Raw genomic sequence first — 27,424 nt, 5'->3', positions numbered from 1 at the left:
CAGCACTCCAAGCAAAGCTGCTGCAGGCCAACAGGACTAAAACTGTATTTATAGCAAAGTGCCTGTCACCCTCCTAGCAGGGCCAAGGATGTTTCTGTGGAGATCTGCCTGGGCTGAGCAGAAACACCACCACCATCCAAAACCAGCACATCCACCACAAAGCCCTCAGCAAACAAAGCTGGGATTATTCCGTGGATTGCCTGGTTTATTAAATTTGGGATTGTCAGCGTTCAATTTGCCTCTGGCAGGAGAAGACTGAAATGTTCTGCGATGCATTCAGCAGTGCAGCTCTCTCCAGCAGGACCCTGCCACTGGAATTTGCTAAAGGTCCTGAAATCCTGCCAGGTCCTTCCCGCTGGCACGAGGGCCAGCAGCATGCTGACTTATCCTCAGGCGTCCTCCAGCGAGGATCTTCCCCACACACTGTCTTAGGGGAAGCACAGACAAATAATGAATGACTGAAGCAATAACAGGGGAAGTAAGAGACCCCAGTGGAATAGAGGAAGAGGGATCTTGCTGGGAAAGGTCACATAAACTAAAAAACAGGATTATCACAATCAGGCATTAAATTAAAGGCACAGAAATGCTGTTTGTGTGGAGGAGGAAGCTCTTACCTAAGACACCAAAATTCGAGCAGTACAAACAGCCTTAGAAAGGAAAAACAGCAACACAGTGGCTGGAAAGCCACTGGCTCCACTCCCTCCACGGGCAAAGTCGCTGCTCCCTGCCTGCCTGCTCCCCTCAGGCTCACATCACACCATGCCTCACGGCCCCTGCAGTCTCCAAAACTCCTGTGCAGCCTCTGGAAATGCTCCTCCAGACACCCATCTGCTCGGTGCCACGGTTACAACGCACGGTGCCGCTGCTCTGACACCTTCTGCTCCTACCTGGGCCTCTGGATCCATGGATAAGGGCTCCTGCAGCTGACATCTCCTGTTGGACAGCATGCCTGAGCTTGGCACCACTTGCATCACTATCCCCAGAGAAGGCAGCATCCTCCACAAGACAGGTTTTCCAGTCTCCTTCTACAATCTGATGATCCACTAAGGATGCATCTCTCCATGGCTACATGCCACCAATCTCTGGTCTTGGAAAAGAGCAACCTACCTAGATGCAATGGTCCATCACAGCTGTCCAGAGCCTTGGCAAAACTTACAGGAACAAAACGGTTCAGGAGATGAAGAAATGCCATTTAATTGCACTGCTTCCTCCAGAAACATGTTTTCCATACTCTTTATCTAGAATATGTTTTTCATAAAACAAAGGCCCAGTAGAGGTATGAAAGAAATCATAAAAGAAAAGGGAGCTTAATTTTATGCAAGCATGGAGAACTAACCTTAAAATGAAAGTGCCCAAGAACCCCAGCCCTGAACTTGGTCGCTGTTCAAGCACACTACAACCATGTTGGTGTTTCCTTCCAAAAGGTTTGGATTTAAGCCTTCAAAGAACTGTGAACAGCCCTTACCTTCAGGATGGGAGCCATGAAGACAGACACCCCTGTCAGGATGAAAACGATGACGCCGGTGACTCTCTGCTCCCTGAAACAACATCACTGAGTCAGGACCCCAAGTACTGCACACCAAAACTCATTTCTGCAGCCGTATTTTTCATCCAGCAGCCTCAGGCAGGTGGCTGGATCCTGAGCCAGGCCTCTGTTTTAAACCTCAGAGAGTTTTGTCACACTGTGGGCCCTCCATGCTGGGATGGGTAACACGGCGTGAGCCCGCCCGGAGCACAGCGACAGCGCAGAAACCATTCCCACCTTCCTGGGGGGCTCAGCACGTGCCTTCAGCAGCACCCACAGGGCTTCCACACCCAAAACCACCTTGGCCAGTAACATTTCAGAATGCTGAAAGCCAGGCCATACAATGTCCATCTAGTTACCTAAATAAGCTGCCTGATTTCCAGGAGTAATCCCATTGGAAGCACTTCAGACCACTTAATGAAGGCATCCAAACACATGAAAAAGATGCTTCATTAAGTAAAGCTGCTTGCACCAGGTATGACAAGTTTGTATTTTTGACCATTACATTTGCTAAGGAATTTGCTTCATTTCCCTGGATAGAGAAGTCTGCTGGAAATTTAATTCCTTTAACACAGGAACACTTTGTTGATGTGGTCAAGTAAACTTTGCAGGAGCCACAGGGGGCTCGCCTAAGGAATTGGCTTTGGAAAGAGGGAGAAGGCAGCACAAAATTCTTTGTACAAGAGGATTTTGCAGGCAAACGAGATAACTGAGCCTTCCTGGTGGGACATACCTCACTCCCAAAAACTTGGGCTGCTCTCCAGGGGCTGAAGTCTCAGTCTCCATCTTCAGGCTGTCGATGTGAGCGATGGAGATGACGGTAGCAGCCACGTACCAGGGCAGCCCCATAAAGGAGCAGACAATCATCAGAATGGCCACCCAGAACAAATCCAGATGATATCCAGCACCTTTCTGTGGAGGGAGACAAACAACCTTCAGCTTAATTATTCCAAATGCCTCTGGAGCAGGGCAGAGGCACACTGGACAGGCAGCATTTCCTTCTGCAGCATCCTGGCCAACAGAGCCAAACAGAAATAGATTGGATCTTGTGAACAGCATAAGGAACCATCTCCCTCCTTCAGGAGTGCAACAAGAACAGCTGAAGTCTCATTCCCTACCCCAAGGAGAAAGCTGCCCTTGTTCTTGACTCCTTTTCAAACACCTCTGATCCTCTATTTTTAAAATCCTTTAATGAAATAAACCAGGAATTCCAGCAATCACAAGTGCCAAGAGAAGAACAGAAGAAACAAAAGAGGCACCAAGAGAAGAGATCTTCAGAAAAACAGCGGGCAAAACAGATTAACCTTTTTAAAATCCCATTCAGTTTGATGTTATTGGAAAAAAACAAATGATCCAGGCCCAGGATGACCCAGGAGGGAGGGCAATCCAGCTTCTCTTGAATAGTCCTCACTGTTTTCCAGACACGTGCGCTGCTTACCTTGGCTGGCTGGTGGCACCAGGATGGGCACCCAGCAATACCCTGCCAACACTTAGCAAGGGATCAGCAGAAAAAAACCACCTTTTTTCCTACTGCAGCTCCTGTGTACAGAAGTGTTTTTTGGTGTGGAACAACAAGATGGGGCTTGTGAACCCTCAATTCCACAAAATACCATATTCACACCATAAACAAAGGAAGCAGGGAATACATTTTTTACATCAAGCAGTACTTTGCTGGAGTGTTTATAACTTTGTTACTAAAAAAGTGCAGCCAGTGCTGACAGCAAAACCACATTCAGTGGCTCATAAGCTGCAGAGATGAGGGGCCTCTTCCTCATGAGGGAAGAACAGCCAATATTTTCTTACAGTGTTGAAGAAAATGCTTGGTTAGGTGCAAGAGACAGACCTAACACTGTTTAGCCATCTCTGAGGAACACGAGGGCCCAGTGTTGAGTTTATCTGCCCAGATGCAGGTGGCAAACAAGGATGTTCTGAGGGGTTGTTTTTAAACCATCAGCCAGCAGTCATCACTGTGCATAAGAAACCTTTCCCATTCCCTGGTACTTCAAATCTCTCCTCCAGGTTGGGCTCAGGATGGTCTTAAATTACACACTTCTTGTCTAATGTTTACAGTGACCACAGGAATTGAAACATCCTCCTCTTTTCCAGGCAGAAGCTCCCTTTCCATTTCCAGCAGCTCTCCCGATAACTGATAAAGCAGGCATCTAAATAATGACCCACCACTGCCTGTGTTTTGAGGGAGCCATTACTCCCACAAATGGGTCAGACCACTTGAAACATGCCCTGTGAGCAGGAAGGGACAATCTTCTTTCACAGGAATTTAATATTTTTCAATAGAACTGACCGTGCAGGGGAATGGAAAAACCCTACAGGCATGAAAAACTGCATATCACTGGTCTGGAAAGTTTGTTTTAAAAACATGACTACATCTTAGGCTGTTACATATCAGCTCTCTAAATAACATCCAACTGGGGCTATGCCCTTGGTATGCCCCAAATCTCTCCAGCTTATTGCTGGTATTTGACAGCACCGTGCAGCTTTGGCCACAAAGCCACTTTTCCTGCTTGGAAACAGCAGGCAGTGCCAGGGAATAGGCTTGTGTCCACAAGGGGGGAAGGTGGCAGGAGGAAAGGCCCCTGCACGTGCTCCAGACAAAAAGCACACCCACCTTGAGCTTGTGCTCCTTCCTGTTGACAATGACAGCGGTGATCTGCTGGTCCATGAAGATGAGGATGGTCACCAGCAGGGCAGGGATGGCTGCTGCCAGGTACACCCACCACGGGTTCCCTCCAAAAGGTGGGATAAACCAACCCCTCTCGGGACTGGTTGGCTTTGAAAGGCAAGGAGAAGAAAGCTTGTGTTAGAGGCACAATACAGGGGTGATGACATCCCAAAGCCATGTTTGCTTCCAGCAATGGAGCTCCGGGGAGACACTTCAGGTTTGTGGCAATTTCGTCCCTCCCATTAACACCAGTCAAAGGCTCCAAGCATGGAGGCAGAATTTAGGAGATAAACCAGCCAATTAAAATGATGCTAACAAAAAGCATCCTAACCCTCTGAGTAAACAGGCCCTTTCCAGACTGCTGACTACATTCTGAGGGCAAGTCACTCCGTACAGGGCAGGTGAGAGGGAAAAGGAAACTCTTCCAAAAGCCAGCAAACAAGCTGGCAACAACATACCTTGAATTCACTTGGCACAATTAGTTTTGGTGTGTCCACACCAACCAGGGCATCTATTCCACAGAAGATCAAAATGGACAGGATAATGGCAAAGTCACTGATGAGCTTCCGGGCCTGGAAGAGACGTGGTACCACAACCACAGGAGTCAGCACCACAGGACACCATTTCACCCACGCTCCAGTGCCCACATGGCACACCCTGGCAGGACAGGCTCATCATTTCTTCCCCCACAGTTATGCCCACCATCCTATCCAGTACATTTGCCACACATGCCTTGGTACTTTACTGTGTTCTCTGAAAGCCTAAATGGAAGCACGGAAACAGCACAAACTTCCACAAATGAGATACTCTGAAGGACTGGCAGAGATTACCCTGTTTGCTGTTCAAGTAATAAGTCAATCGAAGCAGACAGGAAAACAAACCAGGCTTCTCAGCTAAATCCCTAAGACTGCAGCTCTCCTGAAGTCACTGGAATACAAAAACTTAAGAGCTGCCACTGATCAGACCCCAGAATTTCACCAGACAGGAGCCACTGTGCTAGCCTGGAACTGTGTGAGCTCCCCAGAGCTGCTGTTCCTTCCAGGTTTCCTGGGTTTGCATGGTTACAGATAAATTGAGCTGCATTCCAGCCCGGATGGAATTTGTTTCCTTTCTATTAAAAATAAGAGAGGTTCAACTGTAACCCAGTGGAACAGTAAACATCCATGCAGGATAAATCCCTGTGTGTCAGGATGCCAGAAACGGGGCAGTCTCAGAGAGAAATGACTTTGGCTCGCACGCCCGGCCTGGAGCCTCACCAGGGGACAAAACAAGCAGATGCACCCAAGACGTGCCTGAAAGCTTGGAAAGGTTGCCTTCAGCACCTTTAAAAGCCCTGCCACATTACCCACACAGGTTACAGCTCCTCTTGGCTCTTCTGCTGCCTTCCCTGTGCTCTCCAGATGCACTGGGAGCAATCCCAGGCATACCTCTGATAACCAGATCCAACAACCAGCTGCACTTTTATCCCGACTGCTTCCCTGCAGAGCATCTCTCCCTGTGTGCAGGACAGCAGCTCCAAAAGGAAGGCTGACCTGTGCCCTCAGAAAGACTGATGGGGTGAGAGGAGATACTTACAGTGGTGGGAAAGTAGCGACTGGTCTTGAATTTCTTCAGGGCCATGGAGCAGGTGTAAGTGCCAAAGAAGAGGATGAAAGACATGAGGGTGATGTCAGGGACATAGTCACAGTTGTTGCCCACAAGCTGACCCCCGTACTTCAAGCAGTCCTTGGCTGTCAGAGCTGCCCAGTCAATGGTGCTGTTGGCCTGCAGGAAAAAAGGGAATGTTTCCATGTGGATACTTGGCCCATGGTGGGACAGGAATGGTGACAGAGTATCTGAGGGAGGCATCACACAGAAGTTAAAATCGTGGAAGCACAGAAGGGTTTGGGTGAGACCATTTTCTGCTGGTGTTTGACTAAAAGGGGTTGTTACTCTGTGCCTCAACTTCCATCCCCCCCCACAGGGATGTGATCCATCAAGCTCCACTTCTTTCTCCTCACTATCCAGAGCTCGCCAGCAGAGTGGCACCACAAGACTCTGCAGGCCGTGGGATCCCTGCCTTCCCAAGGGGAACTCACCAGCTCAGAGGAGGGAGAGACCAGCTCATAGTCTGACAGCACCATTGTCCTGTTAAGTAATGAGCTATTAACTGCAAGAGAAAAGAAAAAAGGCAATATGGTGAGCAGGATGCAGGAAACAGTTAGGAAGGAGAGCCAATTCCAATTATTAAATAATTTCTTGACTCTGTCAAGCTGTTTGCCACCTCTTTGCTCCAGAAAAGTGAGTCACAAGTGTTTCAGAGAGACTCAAAAGCCTCAATCATCATTCACTCACAAAACAGAAAAGGTTAAGTGAAACATAACCCAAACCCAACTGGGATTATCTTTTGAGTTGATGCTAAAAAAAACCCACAAAAACCCAGACAGACAATATAATATTTCATAGCTTCCCCATATTTTCCTAATGATTTCTGGATTAAATTAAATACCCACAGAGCACTCCTAATGATTAATTTCAAATGCAAGAACAACGCCAAAGATATCCAGAAAAGCAAAATGCGATTCAGTGTCCAGCATAAACACAGTTTTGAATTAAAAGAAAGAAAAAAGAGAGCAAGAAATTGAAATCAACAGGATGGGGATAATTTCTTTGAAAGAAGGAGCAGCATTCCCTGTGGCTTCTGAAGCATTAGGAATCATGAATTTGAAATTTCATTTAGAAATGCAATCCTTCCTGCAAATGGGCTCGTGGCCCCTGTCCTCATGGCTGACTGAGGTTTTGCATAAATAAACTTTTTCCACTTGGGTGTCTGGAGAGCCACAAGTGTTTCAATGGGAAGTGGAGACTTCCAATTTGGCACTGACCATTCCCACCGTCCTAGTTTCCAAAAGGAATTCACTCTGCCATTCCAGCAGAGGCAGAAGCAGACTGGCACCCACGTGCTCCCCAAGGTCCTGTGTTTAACAGGGAAGGCAGGCACCCAGCCCCAGGGAACAGCTCCCAACGCCTGCAAGGAGCAGCCAGCAGCTTTTCCTGTTGGACAGGTGTGCCCAGATAACCTGCAGTTTACTCTGGGCACAGATCAAGTTTCTGGGATCCTAGGAGTGGTCCCAACGGTACAGCTGGCGTGTTTCAGTTTGGATTTGGGTTTTGTGACCCTTTGTTTCCAGAGCCACAGGTACACTGGCTCTATCTGCTGCACAGCCCACGCTCCAGAGATAGGCTGCCCTGGGGATACACTTCCCCTCCTGGAAGGGCAGCAATTGTTTGTGCTTTCCCTCTCATCCGTGCAGCCAGGAGGTGGGAACCACCCATGTTTGGGTAACACCTTGAATAAATCCAGCTCCTGAAACAGGAGTGGCCTGTGCTCCATGGCAGTGACCTCGGCTGCACAGCAGTGACCTGGCCACCACTGCTGCCCCTTCATGGCATTCTCATTTGGAACAGGGATGCAAGGAGACAGGGGTGCAGAAACAGCTTCTCCACTGGTCATGATGCTCTCTGGAGGAGTTCCAGCAAGGCCAGCTGTACTGGGACATGTAGGTGTAGAAGAAGGGATTACAGGTGATCTTGGCCCTGTCACAGCTGTACTAATTACCAAAGAAGAGGAACAGCCTGGCCCTTAATGGGTCACAGCTGTGACTACTGAAGATAAGGGTGACAAAAGGGGTGGGGTGGCTGCTCAGGGATGGACCTTGAACAGCAGGACCCCTGAGGAAGAAGGAACAACCCAGAAGAACGAAATAACCAGAGAGTTGCTGCTGAACAAGATCTGTGGTGAAGTTTGTGAGGGGCCTGCAGTGAGAGCCTGCTGCTGGAGCCTGCAGTCATATTCCAGCAGGAACAGCCTGCAGAGTCTGCAAACTCATACATGCAGTTGTAGTCGAGCAGGAATTGGCTGCAGGGGAAGCCAACAGTAGGAGCTTGCAGTAGTCAGAGTCAGGATGGCTTGGCTGGAGAGGGGAATCAACTGGGACCCTTTTCACGTTGTTGAACAAGAGTCTGTGTCTTGGCTCACTCCTACCCCTAATGAGAGCTCTGCTGCAACACTGACATTCCACTTGGGATGAAATTTACCTCTCAGCTTCCTGAGACTAAGACAGGATATCTGAAGGTGGCCGATAAAGAAGGAATAATCTACCTATTACCTGGGCTGCAGCACAAGGGAAAAGGAGAGCAAAGGCCACCCCCTATCTACAAACTGGAGAGGCAATGAACACTCCCTTACCTGGATCTAGTGGTTTACAGGCACAAGAGTAATGAGTGATATAGTCCACCTTGAATTCGGAGTTGATGGGATAATGATCTGCCAGCTTGATCATCTTCTTGAAAGCATCATAAATGAAGATGAAGCTGATGAGGGAGGAGAACCCTTCCTCGGTGAAGCGGGTGAAGTACTTGACCAGGAAGCTGGCGTCGGTGGCCACGAGAATGAGACACTGGAAGGCTGACCAGAGGCCGATCCAGAGGCGGAACTCCAGGTAGTCAAAGTCATTGTCCCTGCAACAAGACAAGGGTGGCAAGAAAGGAAAACATGGGGTTAGATAAGATCAGGAAGTACAAAGCAGATGTTACATGGAATGAAGCTGAGTCGGGGGAGTTGAATCACAGAATCACCAGGTTGGAAGAGACCTTCCAGATCACTGAGTCCAACCCAGCCCTAACACCTCAGCTAGACCAAGGCACCAAGTGCCACAACCACTCTTTTTTTAAACACATCCACAGAGGGTGACTCCACCACTCCCTCAGGCAAACCATTCCAATACTTTATCATCCTTTCTATAAAAAACTTTTACCTAATATCCAACCTCTATTTCCTTTGGTGCAGCTTGAAGCTGTGTCCTCTCGTTCTGTCAGTGCTGCCTGGACAAAGAGACCAACCCCACCTGAGCACAGCCACCTTCCAGGGAGTTGTAGACAGGGATAAGGTCACCCCTGAGTCTCCTTTTCCTCCAGGCTAAACATCCCCAGGTCCCTCAGTTGTTCCTCACAGGGTTTGTGATCCAAGCCCCTCACCAGCCCCGTTGCCCCCTCTGGATGGGCTTAAGGGTCTCGATGTCCTTCCCAAACTGAGGGACAAGAGCTGGACACAGCACTCCAGGTGTGCCCTCACCAGTGCAGAGTACAGGGGGAGAATGACCTCCCTGCTCCTGCTGGCCACACCACTCCTGATCCAGGCCAGGAGCCACTGGCCTTCTTGGCCACCAGGGCACACTGCTGGCTCTGGTGACCAGTACCCCCAGGTCCCTTTGTGCCTGGCACTGTCCAGCCCACAGTGCTGCAGGGGGTTATTGTGGCCCAAATGCAGGACTGGGCACTGGGATTTATTAAACTTCATCTTATTGGACTCTCCCATCCATCCAACCACTCCAGGTCTCTCTGCAGAGCCCTCCTACCTTCCTACAGACTGGTTGAGATTGGACATAAAGGAAAAACCTTCTCCCAGAGGGTGGTTGGATACTGGAACAGCCTCACCAGGGAAGCAGTCATGGCACCTAACCTGATGGAGTTCAAGGAACATCTGGACAGTGCTCTTATCATATGGTTTAGTTTTAGGTAGTTTTGCCAGGTGCAGGGAGTTGGACTTTCTGATCCTTACGGGTCCTTTCCAACCTGGGATATTCTATGACAAACCCTGGTGCTGGGAATGGCAGGGGGTGGAGAGCCATGCACCCAGCTGCCTCATTCCCTCCTGGGAACAATGCCCCCACCCTAGTTTTCTGCTTGAGGCTGAGGTGCTGTGCTGGCACAGAGTCCAAAGCTGGGCTTTTAGGAACAAAAAAGTGCCTAAAGGGAACACTGGAGCAGATGAGGACCTGCCAGGAAGGCCACTGCCTGTTCTGGGGAAGGAAGCAAGAAGTGGTGGGACTGGCAGGCTCAGCCAGCTGTAATTCTCTGGAAGCCAGAAGCCTTGACCTGGAAGGGGGCAAGGAGCAAGTAAGAAACAAAGTGATTTAGAAAAAGAGAAGGGAAAAAATAAAAATACAAGACCTGAATGACAACTCTGAAATATCCAGAGTCAGTGTCTGAGAGGGCAGGAGGTCCCATCTATCTGAAGGCAGCTGGCAGAAACCCAGCTACACTGACTCCACACATTGAAGAACTTAAAAAATGTTCAACTACATTATTTTAGCTTTTGCTCCTCAAATTCCTGCAGTGCTCCTGAAGCACCACGTCCTGCAGATGGGTCCTGGGTGCCAGCAGCATGGAGCACCCGAGGCCAGACACACAGCTGGGTCTGCAGGGCATTCTCAGGGACCTTTTCAGACACACACACAGAGTCACACTTGAAATGAGTCAGGGGATGGGAAGTTTTTCTACTTTTGCTCCTAGCAGGAAACAGCATGTTGTGAAAATGAACAACCACAAATGCATTACTGAAAAATAAAAGCACTCAGTTCCAATTTCCTTCTAAGGAAGGCCTCCTTTGAAAAGTCCTGCCTTTCTGCTCTGCCAGGTTGTTAGGACAATGGCTTTTACAACTGCCACCTCCTCCTCAGGTTAACAATAACCACCTTCTTTCTTCCAAAACAGTACAAAGTCATTTTCCATCTTGCTTTTTTCCTGCTGCACCTGGGTTTAGTCATGCTTGCCAGGTGCCAACAGGTGCAGTATGTCCACTCCTGACTCTCTTCATTGATTCCAGATGAGGGAAGAATAGAAGGGTGTCCCCCTCTTGCTCCACTGCACAACTCTCACCCTTTGGTAGCTTCCAGGGGATAATCTAATTTTCCAGCTATTTTTTCTAGCCCCCACCCCTCCCTCCATGTAGGAACACAAGTCCTGCACAACCTGCCACGCTGAGAACACAGACCACGAGGGATTTGGGGTGTGTTCTGTGTAACCTAAAATTACATCCTTGCAAAACACCAGCCAAAGGGTCACCAGCCCCTTGGGTGAAATCATCCATGACACTGCTGATTCCTTTGGGGATTCCAGTGTATCTTCTTTGTATTGCAGATGTGGGAATGGTAAATGAGCACACCTAGCAAAATGGGCTCCCTTTAGCTCTGGGTGTCAGCTATCAACAATGTGGAGGAAGCAGAACATCTTCAAACCAGTTAAATGGAAAAAAATGCAGGAAATTTCCTTTAAAAGCAGGAAAGCTCCCTCGTGGAATTCTGGGGGCTGTTTCTACCTCAGACATTTTTGTTTTCATTAATAATAGTGATTATTTCAAACGACTGCTGGACAAATTCTTGGCAACCTTGAGACCCATGGGATTTTGATAGTGAAGAGAGGGACTCCTATGGGAGTCAGAGAAGCAGTGACAGGGAGAAGCAGCACACTGCAACTAGAGCAAACTCCTCACGGAGCACTGAAGTGGCCAAGGTTGTTTTTGTTTCAGGAAGCCCCACAGAGACAGGCAGCCACACACTGGGCACTGCCCTGGGACACGCGTGCTGGGAAAATCCCTGATGTGATTGCACTCAGCACGGAAGGAGAGGTTCCATTTCATGCACTAAATCCCCTCCTTCCCCAGCAGCAGGCAGCTCATGCCCCGGCTGGACCTCCTTGGTGTGGGACACTGCTGCCCTCCGCCCTCTCCCGGCCCGTACTCACTTGCTGAAATTGAAGAGGAGCCTCTCAAAGACCAGCACGGGCCCTGTGCTGCTCAGAATGGTGAGGGGCTGGCCAGCCAGGAGGCAGAACACGGCGCCGGTGACCGCGGTGCCCAGGAAGCTCTCCAGCACGCCCTGCGGGGACACGGCACAGGAGTCACCCTCCCCGAAGGAGCCCTTCTGGTGTGACCCTGTGCTGCATGTCCCTGGGCCTGTGACACAGGGGACAGCATCCTCTGTCCCCTGCAGCTGTCACCAACATGTTGGTGCCACACAAGCCAGAGCTACTTGGGATAACCGCCCGTGCTGATCCTCCCTGCTGCCCAGGCTGCAGGGCTGCAGCTCTCCTGACTTGTCAGGGGTACTGAGGGAATTGAAACCCAGTTTTGTGTCTCTCTTCCTTTAGAAGACACGAATTAGTGATTACACTGAGGAAAGCAACAGCCTGGCTGCCTTTGGGGGACTTGTAAGGCTGAGCCCAGTAATCCCAGGGCAAGGAACAGCCTTCACACAGCTGATCCCCTCCACTGCTCTGGAATTACTCATGGAGTGGGCCCTCGTGGTCAGAGCATCTGGAATCTCTTTTCCCTGCATCCTTCCACGTGTCTGTAGCTAAGAATAGTGTCTTTTCTTGGAAACAGCAAACTCAGGAGCAAGCTGCGAAGGCAGTGCTGGCTGGGGCAGCTCCCAGGACAGGGAGCAGGGATGGGCCACGCTCAGTGCCTGCCCCAGCAGCAGCCACATCCCTGTTTACAACAAACAAGACACAGACACACAAACTGGGATGTAGAAGCCCCAAAAATACTGCTCTCTGGGGTTTTTTTGCTACTTGATTTTAAGTATTCTTGAGACTTCTGGCCACAATAAAGTGATTTTCAATTTGAACTAGATTTGGAATCAGGTAACTTTTCCCCTTCCTCCTGCAATTTAAAGACTGCACCTTATGCAGAGCAGACAGGCTTTGCTCTGCTACCCCATGACAGTCCAGTGTTGCTCACTGGTGGGACCTGGAGGCCTCTCCATTCCTGACTTCCTTAAGTCTCAGGAAAAGCAAACTGTTTGTACAGGAGGGAGGGGAGCTGGGCACTGCACAGGCTGCTGGATCTTACTCTAGCCTGTAATTCATCACAGGGGAGTGCAGGGTTCCAGATAGGTGCCCTCATTTCCTATGTTTGACTTAATTAAACCTGCATAAATTAATAATTCAGTCATTATCATTATGAGCTTGATTATTGCTAGGAGATTTGACTGAACTGAATCTATCTAAATACAACCTCCTACTTTTCCTATTATTCCACAAAGCACCTCCAGCACTGTTAATAGAGAATTCCTTCTCTTTAGCCTGAGCTAAGCCATTGATCCAGCCTCTCCATGGATATGTGGCTGGTTCTCAGCTCATGCCCTCCCACTACTACAAAATTCACCTTTCTAAAGACCTGACATTCCTCTCCTGTGTTACTCATTTTCCTAATAATGTTGGCATTTTCTTTTCACCAGAGAGGCCAAAGCCCAGGTATTGTAGGAATCAGGCAGAGGATTCAGACTTAGCAAACTGAATTGGACTAAAATGGTACAACTGAGAGCAGATCAGAGGAGCTTCTCTCTACAGAAGGAGCAAAGACCTTCTCTGTCTCTTGGGCCTGCTTTTATTCACCACTTGCTGTCAAAGGACAGCACAGCAGCAGAGAAAGCAGTGAAAACACAGAGCACCTCCATTACTGTACCAAGACTTCCAGCTTTGCCAGTGCCCAAACACTGCTCTGACTGGAGAGCAAAAGGCAAATGCTGCATTTGCTGGCTCTGAAAGCTCTTGCCCACCTGCATGTTCTCCGTAGCATCCCCAAGCAATCCCCCAAAAGTGATGGCATTGGTGACAGTGGCCAGGTAGATGAAGAGGATGGCTGAGAGGGCCTGGATGTTCAAAGCGTCGTAGAAGTCGCTGGCGAAGAACGGCGCTTTCCTCTTGATGTCTTTGATCAGGCCCCCGCAGAACCTGCAGGGACAAGCAAGAGGAGACTCATAAACCTGTCCCACAGTGGAACTCACCACACTTAGCCATCAGAGACACTGCCAGCAATGAAGTAGTATCTCAGAGGAGTGAGATCAGCATGTTTCAGTCTTATCACAGCTGGGGTGGTCCAGGGATCTCAGAGACAACGCTGTAAGGAGAGATAATATCTCAAACTTGTGATGCTGCTGCAAAGGGACAAACTGCAGGACTACAAGCCAGGCTTCTGCTGAAACAGACCACCACAGTTTGTATTTCAGGAAGCTCATCTGTTGGGGTTTTTTCCCCCAAATATATTAGTTGATGTAATAAAATAGATTAACTCTGGTCTAAGTCCCTGCCTGAATTTCTCCACATAGCAGACACCGTGGCTGGGCGAGCCAAACAATCTGCTGCATGAAAAAATGCTTCCAATTAATAACCAGCAAAAGAACTAGAAGTGAAAACATAAGGAAAACACTCTTGGATGACAAAAGAATTCACCTGCAGACATCCCTTTTTGTATGATTACAGACGAGACTGTACTTAAGTCTCATAAACTCCACGTGGCACTGACACTGCCAGCATAAAAAATGCTTGTTTAGCCTCTTGTTCCCCTGCTCACAGCTCCCCACCTCTGCCAGGACTGCACAGACCCTGTGACAGACAGGCACACGCCACCTTCTGACCCCAAATCAGGACTCTCCACTGCCTTGTACACACCAAGACGGTGTGAAGACTTTCAGACTTTTCTCCTAGAATTTAGACTAGAACTAAAACTGAAGAAGATTCAGAGTAGGAGGGAGGGCACAAAGCCACCATGAAGCTCTGTGCAATGATCTCGATATGCTGAGCTTGCGGTTTCGTGGCCACCTGAGCTGCATTCCCACTCCAGTGGACTTTAACATGGCACAAAGCAGAGTAACAAAGCAGAGAGCAGGGCCTGGGGCACTGTTACCTTCTCTATTGCTATCCCATAAAAGCCTTTGGCTGTGCAATCCAACCACAACACTAATGTCCAGAAAAGGGAACATCCCTGCTTTTGGCTAAGGCACCCCTTCAGCAATCCACACAGATTAACTGAGGCTTGTACCAGCCATGTCTGTGTCCCTTGCAGTTCATCTGACTTCACAGGCTCCCAGCAGGCAGCACCTACCTGGGCCTTGTGTCCTTTTCAATGGCTCTTTATCATTTACTGAGCACCTGATCCACGACCTTCTGCCAAGCTGGATGTTCCGAACCCTTCCCACAGCCTCACTCTGGGCACAGGAAGCCCCCAGGACACATTCTGGGCTCCCACCTCAGCCTGTACAGGCAGCCCACTGGGCTGGGGATGCTTTGGCAAGGGAAGCACTGCAGGGGGGGTGTCACCGACCTGCCCGTGCGCTGCAGCTCCTCGCAGTCGCCGTGGCCGCCGCCGCCGTGGCCGCCGTCGTGGGGCGTGTCGCCGTTCATCTGCAGGTTCTCCCCACCCGAGTACATGTTCTTCCTAGGCCAGGACACAGCACGTCACCAGGACCAAGAGGAGCCCCAAAGAGCCCAGCCAACTACCAGCTGTGATACTGTGTGCCTACATGCTCTTCCTAGGCCAGGACACAGCATGGCACGAGCACCGAGAAGAGCCCCAAAGAGCCCAGCCAACTACCAGCTGTGTTACTGTATGCCTGTAACATCACCTCAAAAGGTACAGACTTCCAGGAACATCCTCCCTCCAGCTACCAAGGAAGGCCTGAAAATACTTCCAGGACTTTCAAAATAGTGACAGCCAGGTGCAGGTCACTGCATACACCTGGCACAAGGAGAACACTGCCTCTTCCCATCCCCTCTGCACACCTCATGCTCACTGTCCTCGGCCACAGAGCCCTGCTATTACCTCTCTCTCTCCTGCTATTACCTCTTATCTGAAGAAGGGAGAGACTTGGGGGGCTCTATCCTAATGGCTGGATCCCATTCCCCAGGGGGGAGCACAATGACTTCATCCAGAAATTCATCGATGCCTGCGATCAGGTCCTGACGGTCCTTGGCTTTATAGGCAATGTCATGGAATACCTAAAAGGAAAAGAGACTCCTGGTGGAAAAAGGTTTGTATTTTCTGTGGCCCTGACTCCAGAAGCAGCTGCTGAGTTCTACAATATCAACTAAATTCCTCCTCAGAAACCTCTGAAAAAGTAACAGGACATGAGGCACAAGGAGGTGTGACCCTCAGAAAGCCCCTTCCTTTGGCTGGATAACAACAGAGATTCTTTCCTTTTAGGCATATATCTAATTTTAAGCAAAACCATCTTTCTAACCTTTAAGAATGTTAGTAAAGCAATTATCTATATCTTTAGTGCAAAAAAGTTTTCCTCTACACAAGGACTTTCAATTACACTTGGAGAAGACACTTTGACAAAGCCACCTACAAACCCAGATTCATTTTTAACCCTGTGACACAGAACTGATGACAGTATTTACTCAAAAACAACATCATAAACTGATTTTAGTGAAATCAGGCCTGGTATTAATCACGAAGGACAAATGAGAAAAGGGCAGGGGGAGGAAAAAAGCATTAATTCTGAATTCTATAGGAATCCTCTGGACTGTGTGGAGAGGAGGTGGATCAGTGCATGTGACAGACGAGCTGGTGGCAGGAAGGGTCTCTGGGGCTGTGGGAAGCAGCCCACTGAGTGACAGAAAGCAGCAGAGCTGTGATGAAGGAGCTGTAGGAGAGCAAAGCAAGGCCAAGAAGCAAAGCTGATGTGAACGAGCCCCTGGTGCACAGGGTCCCAGGGATGCTGGAAGAAAGGAGCTGTAAATGACTCCTGAAAGCCCAGCCACAGCAGCAAGGAGGGGCCAGCTGCTCCTGGCTACAATAAACACTGCCAGTGCCCAGGACACAGTGCCAGACACGGCACCACATGGGGGAAACGGGCCGTGGGCATCACCTGCATACCCCTGGCTGTGGGATTCTGGGATGGCAGAATGGGACACAAGGAATAACTTCAACACAATGGACTAATTTCAACAATTAATTCACAGTTGATATGAAAGAGTGATTGCTAGCAGGAGAATACACACGGCAGACAGACCCCTCCTAGAGTCACGCTTTTAACAAACACAAAGCCAGAGGCACTAATTATGTCAACAGATGGAAGCTATTAGGACATGAGGAGATAACATGGGTATTTCAGCTTGATGTGACCAGGCTGGAGGGAAGGACACTGTTACTTGGGAGAACCATTTCCCACTGGAGATGCCAAGGCACCTACCTCATCCGACATCAGCGTGGCAATGGCTCGGCCGATCTCATGATAGGACTTGGCTTTGCCCTTTGGTCCCAGCAGAATGAAGAGAAATCTGACAAAACCAAGAGATTGTTCCCCCTTAGGATGGCAAAACCAACAGCTTATTACTTACACAACACCTGAACAGAAATCTGACTGTAAAAACTGTGGTCTTTGTTAGAGATCTGGAGGCTGCCAGAGGCCTCAAGCTCACTTTGGACCAGAGGTTACACCCTGTGGCCCACCATGGCCTGTGCACCACAAAAGCTTGCCCATCTCCATGGGGATTTGTTTCACAGAATCACAGAAGAGTTTGTGTTGGAAAGGATCCTAAAGGCTATCTACACCCTCTGCTAGCCAGGTTCCTCCAAGCCCTGTCCAACCTGGCCTTGGACACTTCATTTTTCACATGATCTCTTTGGGCAGCAACTACATCCAAGTCACTGCTGAAGAGTTTAAAAAACACCACCATATGAAACCTTTGGAACTGCAAACACACAGATGAAATAACCTCACCAGAAGCACCTATTCCCTTCCAAGAGCTGGATTAAATATTATTTTATCTCCCTAACTCAAATATGATGAGGTACTAAGTTAAATGGCTTATGAGGAGTATTATATCCAAACAAGTACTTTCTGTTCAAGAGAATCTAGAGTCCTAAAAGGAAAAAGGCAGCAAGTTAGTAGGACAGGATCCATAAATACATATTGATTGGCATTACTACACAACACCTCTTAACTGAGTCCTCCACGAGGCGTTTGAGTGTTTTACTGGAGGTTCACGGCGAGGTGAGTAAGCCACACACACCCAGGTCATGTCCTCTGCTCTCCTCCCACCTCCTGGAACTTTCCCTGCTTTACCAGTTCTTACAAAATAACACTCAAGAAAAACTGTTCCTCAGCCAACTCTTTCCAAACTGCAGGATGCAAATTAGCCAAACATATTAATATAAAAAAAAAAAAAGAGGTTCATAACTTCAGGAGCTGCTGCTTGGCATTCTCCTGGTTTTCCAGGAGAACCAGACACTTTCATAACCCTCTTCTGCAATAACCCCAACCAGCTGGCTCTTTTCCAGCACAGAGCAGCAGCACCTGAATGCTCCTGCACTACTAAAACACTGCTGAAAACAAGGAGACTGTGGCATTTTCCAAATTCTTTGTCCTAATTCGGCTCAGAAATGCCTTCATTGGGTAGAATAAAATCTTTTCACAGGCCAGACATTACAAACACAAAAACATTAATGCCTTTTAGTGGCTGTAGCATTAATATGCAGCCAGGAGTCCATTTGTTCACGCAGAAAAGCCCAATCTTTGTTCTCTAGGTCATATTTTATAGGATTATCAGAAGGCACTGTGTCAGATCTTCTTGGTGGGCAATAACATTCACACTTAGTTTATTGGTTAGCCCATGGTATTTTGCATGTCTATCAAACTTCTGTATTTATAGTTAGTTTATACATTTTTTCTACTGATTCCCATGAGACAGATGTTATTGTTTATGCAGGTGCTAGTTGTTTTCCACCTAAGAATAAGTTGTTGTGTTAACAAGCTTTCATATTAAGATGGTTCTTGCATGGGAACTTGTAAATGACTCAGCTGCACTTAGAAGAAATGACAGGCTAGCTATTAATTTAACAGAGCAGGCCTGATTTCAGGAGTCCTTTCTTTTATACTTCTTCTACCTGTCCACAACAAGTGGCCTGATCTAGAGTACATGTGCATAGATTTATTCTCATTTAGTTATGAACATTTCCAGCCACAAAAGCTCTCACTCTGTGCTGTGCCATACCCCTCCTCTTCCTCTACTGAAGGCCACTCAAGAACTCCTCCCAGCTGTGGTATCCATGCTGAGATATCCAATGCCCATTTCTGACACCTAACATTGCTAATAATGCTGCCAGGCAGGGAAGGGGAGCTTCCACCAAGCTCAAAGTCTCTCAGAAGCAGTAACAAAATCCAATGTTTCTCTCAATGCATTGCTAGAACAGCAACTCCATAAGGGCTGAAGGCACCTGAACAAAGGAATCTCAGCCAAGTCCTGGAGGAAAAGTGCCTTTGCAGTGAAAAGCCTCTGTTGGGAGGCCAGGGAGCACCAGACTCCTGGATCTGCCCCTCGCTTCCCAAGTACCTTGGGCAAGCTACCTCACTTCATTTGAGACCTGCAGACAGCGGCCTTTCCCAGCTCTGCACACCAGACTGTGCAAGTCTGTGCAGCTTATCTCCAAAAAACATCTTCTCCTGGCTCATTCCTCATCTTTCTCCCCATCTTCACTGCATTAAACAGCAGCCTTGAACACACGATTGTGCCTTGCTCTGATGAAAATCCAAAGCCACTCCCAAGCCACGCTGCCAGCTCAGGGCTTCCCCAAATGAGGAGTCCCAAGTACTGTGGGATTAAATTTGACACAAGAAAACCAAAGGCCTTAAAGGTTTTTTCAACGTGACCAGTAACAAGAAAACTCAGGAAAGGCTGGGATATCTCTGTTCCAACTGCACATCCCTGATGTTTCTATTTCTAGCCCCTGTGCTCTGGAGCCAGACTGGGAGAGCTGGGGGTGATCAGCCTGGAGAAGAGAAGGCACCAGGGAGACATCACAGCCCCTTGCTGAGCCTAAAAGAGCTACAGAAGAGCTGGAGAGGGACTTGGGACAAGGACCTGGAGTGACAGGACAAGGGAGAATGGCTTCCCACTGACACAGGGCAGGGTTACATTGGATATCAGGAGGAAATTGTTCTTGTGAGGGTGGGGAAGCCCTGGCACAGGTTGCCCAGAGCAGCTGTGGCTGCCCCATCCCTGGAAGTGTCCAAAGCCTGGCTGGACAGCGCCTGGAGCAACCTGGGATAGTGGAAGGTGTCCCTGCCCGTGGCAGGGGGTTGGAATGGGATGGGCTTTGAGTTCCCTTCCCTTCCAACCCAATCCATTCCCTGCTTCTCTATCTGCAGTTGCTGAAGAGCAGATGTTCACCCAACACAGACAGAGGGGCTGGACCAGCCCTGAGCCAAAACCTGCCTGTTTAACCCCCTCCTGCCCTACATAAAGCCAGCACGAGAGGCACACAGGTCACACTGGCAGTACTGGAGAGCTGGCCCACACCAGTGCCTCAGCCCACAGCACCACAACGTGGCTCCCACGGCGCTGGAAACCCCGGGAGGCTGCACAGCGCCCAGCTGGCACCGTGTGGCACCTGCAGTTCCACCAGGGAATCAACAGCTGAACCAAAGAAAAGGAGAGGCCCCACAGCACAGAAGGCTGGGCATGCCAGAGGCTCCAGCATCCTGCAGTCTGCGGGCTCTAAGTGCAGACCCACAGCAGGAATGGCAGGAATGCCAGCCCGGCACCGGAGATGTTCCATCACAGCTCCTCCTGGCCCTGAGGGGATTTCCTTGATTGAATTTCCTAGGATGCAGCCATGGCAAATGGCTCTTCATCACTCATGAAAGCCACCTAATGAGCCTTCCTGCTTTGATTAGGGCCAGTATTTGCTTTGGAGAACAGCAAATGGATAATACTATTTCCTGGGAAAAGTGCTGGCATGGAAGGACATACTGCCTTGATTATTGCTACTGAGTAATGAGGCTGCCCAGCAATCCTGGATCTAACTTCCTGGCTCCCACCACCACAGCAAACAATACCTCATCCTACAGCTGCTGAAAAGAACTCACAGATATGTTCAAAAAATAGTCAGTGGGATTAGAGTTGGAAGCTGGAACACTGAAGTACATAGAGGCCAGAAGTGCTGAGGAATGAATAACCTGCTACAGAATGAAGCCACATTTGAGTCCCCACACTCCTACCTGAATATCCAGAGTGTACAGACAGCTGGGGATGTGGCTGTAAGAAACCACTTGATCAAACTCCAAGAAACACAAACACTGCTACTACCACTGAAGAGCAAAGCTAGATGCACTTTTCCCTTTGTCTGGCACACAGAAAGAGGCAAGGATTCCAGCAGCCATCTAACTTCCACTCCATACAAGGGCTGTGACACTGCTATGAATTCACACAGGGTGGCTTAGACAGGCAGGCATACTCAAGCAGTGACTTCAAATATTTAAGAACACAAGATATATTGCTATTTGTGAGACTGAGATTAATTTGCAACATGAGTCATAATAAATAAAATATTTCTCTGACATTTTTCCTTGAGCCATTATGCATTACAAAGCAACAAGCCCCAGTAGAATTGCATGTCCAAGTTCACCTGACTTTTTTTTTGCCCCAGGAGGGCCAGAACTGAATTTTCCATTTGATCTGAGCTGAAGAGGAATAATATGTACAGCAAAAAAGTGCAGAGGGAACCTGGGATCTGTACAGAAGGGGCAGGAAAAAAGCTCCAGGACTTCAATTCAACACTGACAGTGCCCTTTACTGCTGAGTTGCTAAGTCAGTGTGTTTGTGGAATGGTTTCCTTATAACCAACCTCAGGAGCTGAAAATGATGAAGCAGCTTCAGTGAGTTTTGTTACTTTGCACCACCACCGCTGAGGGTCCTGCCCGTCAGGGCACGGAGGGCATGGAGAACACCTCCTGGCCCGCTGTTTCCACGGTGCCAGGTGGAAATGCAGGTCCCTGGGTGGTGCCTGAGGGGGGGGTGGCTGTCCTTATGTCCTTACCGTGTGGGAACGGGGACCTCGGTGAGCGCTCCCAGCATGACCGCCTGCTGCAGCCGCACGAAGGCAATGAAGGGGCTCTCCAGGAAATCCACCTCCCCCACCAGCACGTTGGAGGCCTCCGCGTCACGGGGCAGCTTCTTCATGAATTTGTTCTTCAGCTGCAGCAGTGCAAGAGGAAGGAAAAGGAAATTAAGTTGCGTTGGGCACCTTCTTCTCATCTCTGCACCTCTGTGCAGTAGCTGTTCGTGCTGGTGGACCCTGCAGTCTGGATCCAGCCATGGAGAAATGTCATCACCAGGGAAGGGGAAAACACCCCAGCAGCAGCAGCAGCAGCAGCACTGGGTTCTAAAACTCAGCCTCTGCGAGACGCCTTTGTTTGAACTTCAGCAGTGGCAGAATTAATTTGGAATGGAAGGCCTTTGAAAAGCCTGCCCTCAGCTGGTTCCCAATCTGCCCCCTCTCCCTGGGTGATCTCTGGAGATGCTCTGTGTGTGCCTGGCAAAGGGTGAATGGAGAGGGAGGATGTACTGCCAGGAGCACCAGCGAGAGGGGAGCACTGAACTGGGCTATGAATCCCGAATGAGCTGCATGAGGGGACTCAAGGAAGGAGGAAAATGGAAAAAGTCTCCAGAAAATACATGAATTGACTTAACAGGAAGAAAACTGCTGGAACTATCCTCCCCCTGCACGCTTCAGTGAGGATTACCACCAGAAGAAACAGTAAATAAGCATCAAGGAACACTGTGGAGGAAGTGTGGAAAAGCCCTACCAGTTCTTCCACAGACAGGGTCTGGGAGCGTGGTGGTGGTAAAAGAATAATGGGAAGATGGCATATCCACAACAAACATTCTATTTCCCTCACCAGGCTGGCTGTGTGGCTGAACAAAGATCATTCAGCAACAGCAGGGCTGGTTTGGACACCAGGCCCAAACCCAGGTGATTCTCTGAGCCAGAAGTGACCTGCAGGGTCTCCTGTGGCCACCCCACTCCTGAGGCCTAAGGCTCCAGCCCCTTCCCCTGCCCAGCACAGCAAACTACTGTCACTAATTTTGAAGAGCTGCCATTATAGTGGGGTTTTTAATCTCCAAATGAGTTTTGCAGCACCACTCACCACTTTCTTAAATCATTAATCAGACAGGTAATGAGTGCAGTCAGCACTTAAAATCCATTCTGAACCATTCCCCAAAGAAGCTTTGGAAAGATCTGACTCCTCAGCAGCATCCAGGAACAAGGGAGGGACGAAGGAACTCCACTTTCCTCTGCCAAATTGCACATCATTCCACCCCAACCACTAATGTTATGTTAAAAGCCACAGGTCTCCAGCACTGTACTTGCAAAAAGGCACAGCAGCCTCAGAATCCCAATTTCCTTAAACGTAATGGAGCACTGGGATCATCACCTCCACTCTGGATCAACGGGAAATGAAAGCAGCTCCTGAGTACACACTCCTAAGTAGCACTTAGGGAAGGGTAATTTCTGTCTCTGTCTCTCTGTTTTCCTGCTCACACAGAGGTTTAAAATCACCTGATCACCTTCCCACAGCTCATCCCTTGAACATCTGCCTCCAGGGGAACCTTCCAGGCTCCAGGCTGCTCCATCACCCAAGGATGCTTTAGAGGGGCACTGTGGATATGGGGAGAAACTAGGCAGGCCAAACTGCTCTCTGCATCAAGAAAAACAGCAAAAGTAAAGGAAATTCCAGTTAACCAAACTTTCTAGAAGCTTTTCCTTTGCTCCAGAAGGGTGGCATTGATTGTACTGGAAGAGTCATTTTCACTGGAGCTCCGTGGAGTGAAAGTACATCACCCAGGCTGACAGACCTCAAAATTGGGAATGTCTGCTTGCAAGTGTGGAGATGAGAAGATGTTCCAACAGGAAAAGCAGCAATCACTCCCACAATCAATCACAGGACTGCATTGCCAAGAGTGGGATCCAGCCAGCGCCTCCCTGTCCATGGGTCCCCAGGAAAGGCAGGAGGGCTTCTCTAAACAAGGCCAATTTCTTTTTTAACTCCAGGGCTGGCTTTGGCACAGATCCCCTGTTGACATGGAAACACTGGGTTGAATACACACTGTCTACACCACAACAAATAAGAAGTGTCTTGTGCCTCTCTCTGACTGACCGCATTCATTCAGAGCCAGGCTCGTCCCACATCCAAGCCCTCTGGACACACAGATAACACCAGGTCAGGAAACTCCCCTTATATCAACATACATTCCCAAGCTTTATGCTGTTGCATCAGCTCATGAATAGCAGGTCCCTGGGAAAACAGATTTCCTTTCATGTCCCCTTTATTTTACATGGTGAGCACTGAAGGAGTCCTGGTGGTGCAGCCACTCGGAGCTGCCAAGGACATTCTAACAGAGCACAGCCAAAGGATTTCTTGCAGGAGGGACTGGAGTGGGAACAGCAGTAGGAACTTCCCCAGCTTCCTATGGTCTGCTGGCACTATGGCACCAGAGGGGCTGAGAAAGCATCTACCTGACTCGTTTTAGTCACTCTCCTTCACACAAAAGCTGGAAAAAAGAGTTTAAAATGTTTTTTTGATATTAACATGTGGCTGCCCCATCCCTGGAAGTGTCCAAGGCCGGGCTGGACAGGGGTTGGAGCAGCCTGCTCTAGTGGAAGGTGGCCCTGTCCATGGCAGGGGGTGGAATAGGATGATATGTAAGATCCCAATCCATTCTGAGACTCTGGGATTCTATGAATATGGTGCTGGTGAAAAATTTGATCCAACAACTTGATGTTCAGGAGCTGGAGGAATTCTCCAGCCGTGAGAGGCCCTGGTTTTATGGACATAGCTCCAGCACCACTGGTGTATCTGGCAACAGAGGGCTGGGAGCCCAGGAGAAGGCAGGAAGTCTAGATGCTCATTTATTAACTGCTATGCAGAAAAGAAGAATGAACTGTCCCAAAATGCCACTGCTTGTCTCTCCAGCTGCCAATGCCCAGGGCATTAACTGCAGCCAGCACCTCCTAAAATATGACAAATGGAGGCAAATCCCTTCTCTGTGCTGCTACCTCAGGAGCAGTGCTCTGCCAAAGCAAACACAATGAAAGGGAACACACTCCTCTTCCCTAATCATCTTTATAAAATGCCAAGCAAGCCCAAAGCAAAGAACATGACAAAAGAGCAATCCCCCAGGCTGTGGGCCCTTACTGAAGCTGTTTCTCATCCGAGAGGTTTGGGGCCCTGGTGGCTTCTGCAGGACCCTGAGCCAGCCTCTGCCATCCCAGTGCAAGCAGCCACCATTCCCATGGCACAGAGAGCTGCCTGGGGCAAACTGCCTGATTCAGCAGGCATAAGGAACACCCCTGAGCCAGGCAGAGCTGTCTGGGTGCCAGGCAGCAGGGATGAATCCGGGAGGATTCTCTGACAGATCACATCTCTGACATGCATGTGAAACCTGAACCTTTCAACATCCAGAGAAAAGGAGCAGGAAAGCTGCAGATTAGAGGAGTATGCTGGCTATGAATTCCCTAGATTATTAGTTACACCATTCCAAATAGCACTGAAGGTTGCAGAACTGAGCATTAAGGATGTAGGAAGACAGGAAAATCACTGAAGGTACAAAGAAGTTTGGTCAAAGCCTTTTTTCCTCTGAAACACGGGCATGCAATCCTCTACCTGTGTAAAACCAGGGACTGACTAAGGATGCAGGAAGGCAGTCCTGCTCCACACAGCTGCTACAGACTGACCTCACCCCTCACAGCTCTTACAAGCACACAAATAAATAAAACTGGGATGTTCTGTGTCTCCAGCAGATTCCCCCCTGCCTGTATGGGCTCACTAACTGTCCAGCTCAGCTTCCAGATGGGATGCCCAAATAACAACAGCCAGACTCTCTGCTGCCAGGGCAAGTGAACCTGCTCCCTTTGCAGCTCCTGCTGTGGTAACATGATGGATTACTGCTGTGGCTGCATGGCACACTGAGTGCTGCTCAAGGAAGCTGCCAGGCACCACCACAATGCCACAAACTCAATCAAGGCAGAACTTTGAGTCGATCAGCCATGAAAACTGAACTCTAAGATGATGTCTCAAGGTGCAGGAGGACAAGGCTCCCACTTAGTGCAAAGCACTTCATCAGCAGGACACGGGCTAATTAACTAAGAGGATTTTTGGAACTCTACACTTAGCAAGAAACAGTTCTCACTACCAAGAGCCAGGCATTATGTACACTGGAAGTTAAGAACTTTGGAGCCTGCTCCCAGCTGCATCTATTAACAGATTTCCCTCTCAGTGCTACCAAAACATCTATTTTTATACCCAATTCCCCACAAAAGTCCATTATCTGAATTTCCAGAGACAGGAGGGGCAGTGGAGACTGTCTGCACTGCTGAGAGCTGCAAAGCTGCAGCAATGCTCAGCCCCAGCTTTGGGCTGGTCTAGCATTAAAACCACAATGACAATGGGATTAAAAATGTCACACAGCAGTTTGTCCAATGACAAAAAGCTATTTAACAATCCTCCTTCTTCCCCAGGTGTGGCTGTGTGTACTAAAGGAAACAGGTATTTTGGAAACACAATCAGTACAGGTGATGCAACATACTACAACAATGCATGACTCTGAGGTCAGTGCCAAACACACTGCTCCCCTTACACACTTACAGAAAACTGTGACCAGCCACTGTTGAAGGATGGGAGCCATCCCCAACTGGCCAGCAACGCTGTGCTACCCAAACAGTTTTTAAAGTGACTCTCATTTGCATTCAGAATCACCATGGGACTAGGGAATGCTGGAAGATGCAGACAAAAAAAAAAGAGAGATTCTCCGAAAGAAACAGCCAGGCTTTGAGAATAACCCACTTTTTGAACCCAGACAAAGGTTTTTTGAAACTTGCACAGAGACCTCATTCAGCCACCAGTTTTTCTAAGAGTTGGAATAAAGTTACTCTTCCCCCTGAGAGCCAGCAGCCTTGGGAGAGGACGGAAGCACACACAAAGGCAGCCCGTATGCCACACCACAAACATTACCCTCGCCTAAGGAGGAGGTCAAGGCCATGGAGATTTGTCACTGGAGGCCAATTTTAACTCCATTACTGACTGCATTTTGGAGCTGCTCTCCCACATCAGCTGTCAGCACAGCCACCTTCCTGCTGGGACGTGCAAGGAGAGGTGGCACCTTTGTTCCACCAGCTGCTGCAGCAGGGACACGTTTCCCTGAGTGCTCCTGCTCTACCCCATAGTTCCTGTGACCATTCAGCCCAGGGTGCTCCTCTGCAGACCCCTGTAACCCCTCAGCAGGGAGAGGATCCAAAATCCATCACTCCCAGGGTATTTTACCTCCTTTCTCACGGGGATCAGCGAGATGCCATCTATGTGGTGTCACTTGTTTCAGACCTTGTAAGAGATGGACCTGCTGTTTGCAAGGGTTGGTGCTTAAAGAGTGGAGGAACCAGGCACAGGACTCAAAAATGCTCACTCCTCTTTGTTTCCAGGACTAAGGAACAGAGGGGCCCTTTCCCCAGCATCCAGCTCCTCTCCAAACACATCCCTGAGAGAAGGCTGGGCCTGGAGCTTACCTGGTCCTTCTCAGGCTTGTCAGAGATGTCGTTGAGGCTGGTGGAAGTCAGGTTTCGGTGAGCCATGGCCGGGCTGCCTGGAGGAACAACACCAACACCAGTTAAAGCACCTGCTTGGATCCACTCAGAACACAGAGGCTCAGGCTACAGCAACACCTTTCCCTGGGAGGCTGATGTGGGGAATTCCAGAGCCTGCCAAGCTGCTTTCTGTCACTTCATGTGGCACAGGAGGGGTTTAAGATGCTAACGCTTTGTCACCTCTGACCCTCAC

The 27,424-nt window shown here is 49.1% G+C and overlaps 1 protein-coding gene across 3 annotated transcripts in view; it reads right to left on the bottom strand.

Moving 5' to 3' along the window:
* Nucleotides 1-27,424, bottom strand: part of SLC4A4 (solute carrier family 4 member 4) — a 140,374-nt gene that overhangs the window by 13,197 nt on the left and 99,753 nt on the right. For all 3 annotated transcript variants that reach the window (XM_059843563.1, XM_059843565.1, XM_059843564.1), the window contains 14 exons: nucleotides 27,154-27,230; nucleotides 21,631-21,788; nucleotides 17,003-17,090; nucleotides 15,649-15,803; nucleotides 15,130-15,243; nucleotides 13,586-13,760; nucleotides 11,769-11,902; nucleotides 8,434-8,705; nucleotides 6,284-6,354; nucleotides 5,781-5,969; nucleotides 4,664-4,777; nucleotides 4,152-4,313; nucleotides 2,259-2,437; nucleotides 1,466-1,538 (listed from right to left, as the gene is read on the bottom strand). In XM_059843563.1, the coding sequence (XP_059699546.1) occupies nucleotides 1,466-1,538; nucleotides 2,259-2,437; nucleotides 4,152-4,313; nucleotides 4,664-4,777; nucleotides 5,781-5,969; nucleotides 6,284-6,354; nucleotides 8,434-8,705; nucleotides 11,769-11,902; nucleotides 13,586-13,760; nucleotides 15,130-15,243; nucleotides 15,649-15,803; nucleotides 17,003-17,090; nucleotides 21,631-21,788; nucleotides 27,154-27,230 (1,961 nt within the window). The remainder of the gene's footprint in view (nucleotides 1-1,465; nucleotides 1,539-2,258; nucleotides 2,438-4,151; nucleotides 4,314-4,663; nucleotides 4,778-5,780; nucleotides 5,970-6,283; nucleotides 6,355-8,433; nucleotides 8,706-11,768; nucleotides 11,903-13,585; nucleotides 13,761-15,129; nucleotides 15,244-15,648; nucleotides 15,804-17,002; nucleotides 17,091-21,630; nucleotides 21,789-27,153; nucleotides 27,231-27,424) is intronic.

This window comes from Haemorhous mexicanus, chromosome 4 (assembly GCF_027477595.1).
Source record: "Haemorhous mexicanus isolate bHaeMex1 chromosome 4, bHaeMex1.pri, whole genome shotgun sequence".
In the NCBI taxonomy this organism is placed as follows: Eukaryota; Metazoa; Chordata; class Aves; order Passeriformes; family Fringillidae; genus Haemorhous; species Haemorhous mexicanus.
This window is presented reverse-complemented; position numbering and strand designations above follow the sequence as displayed.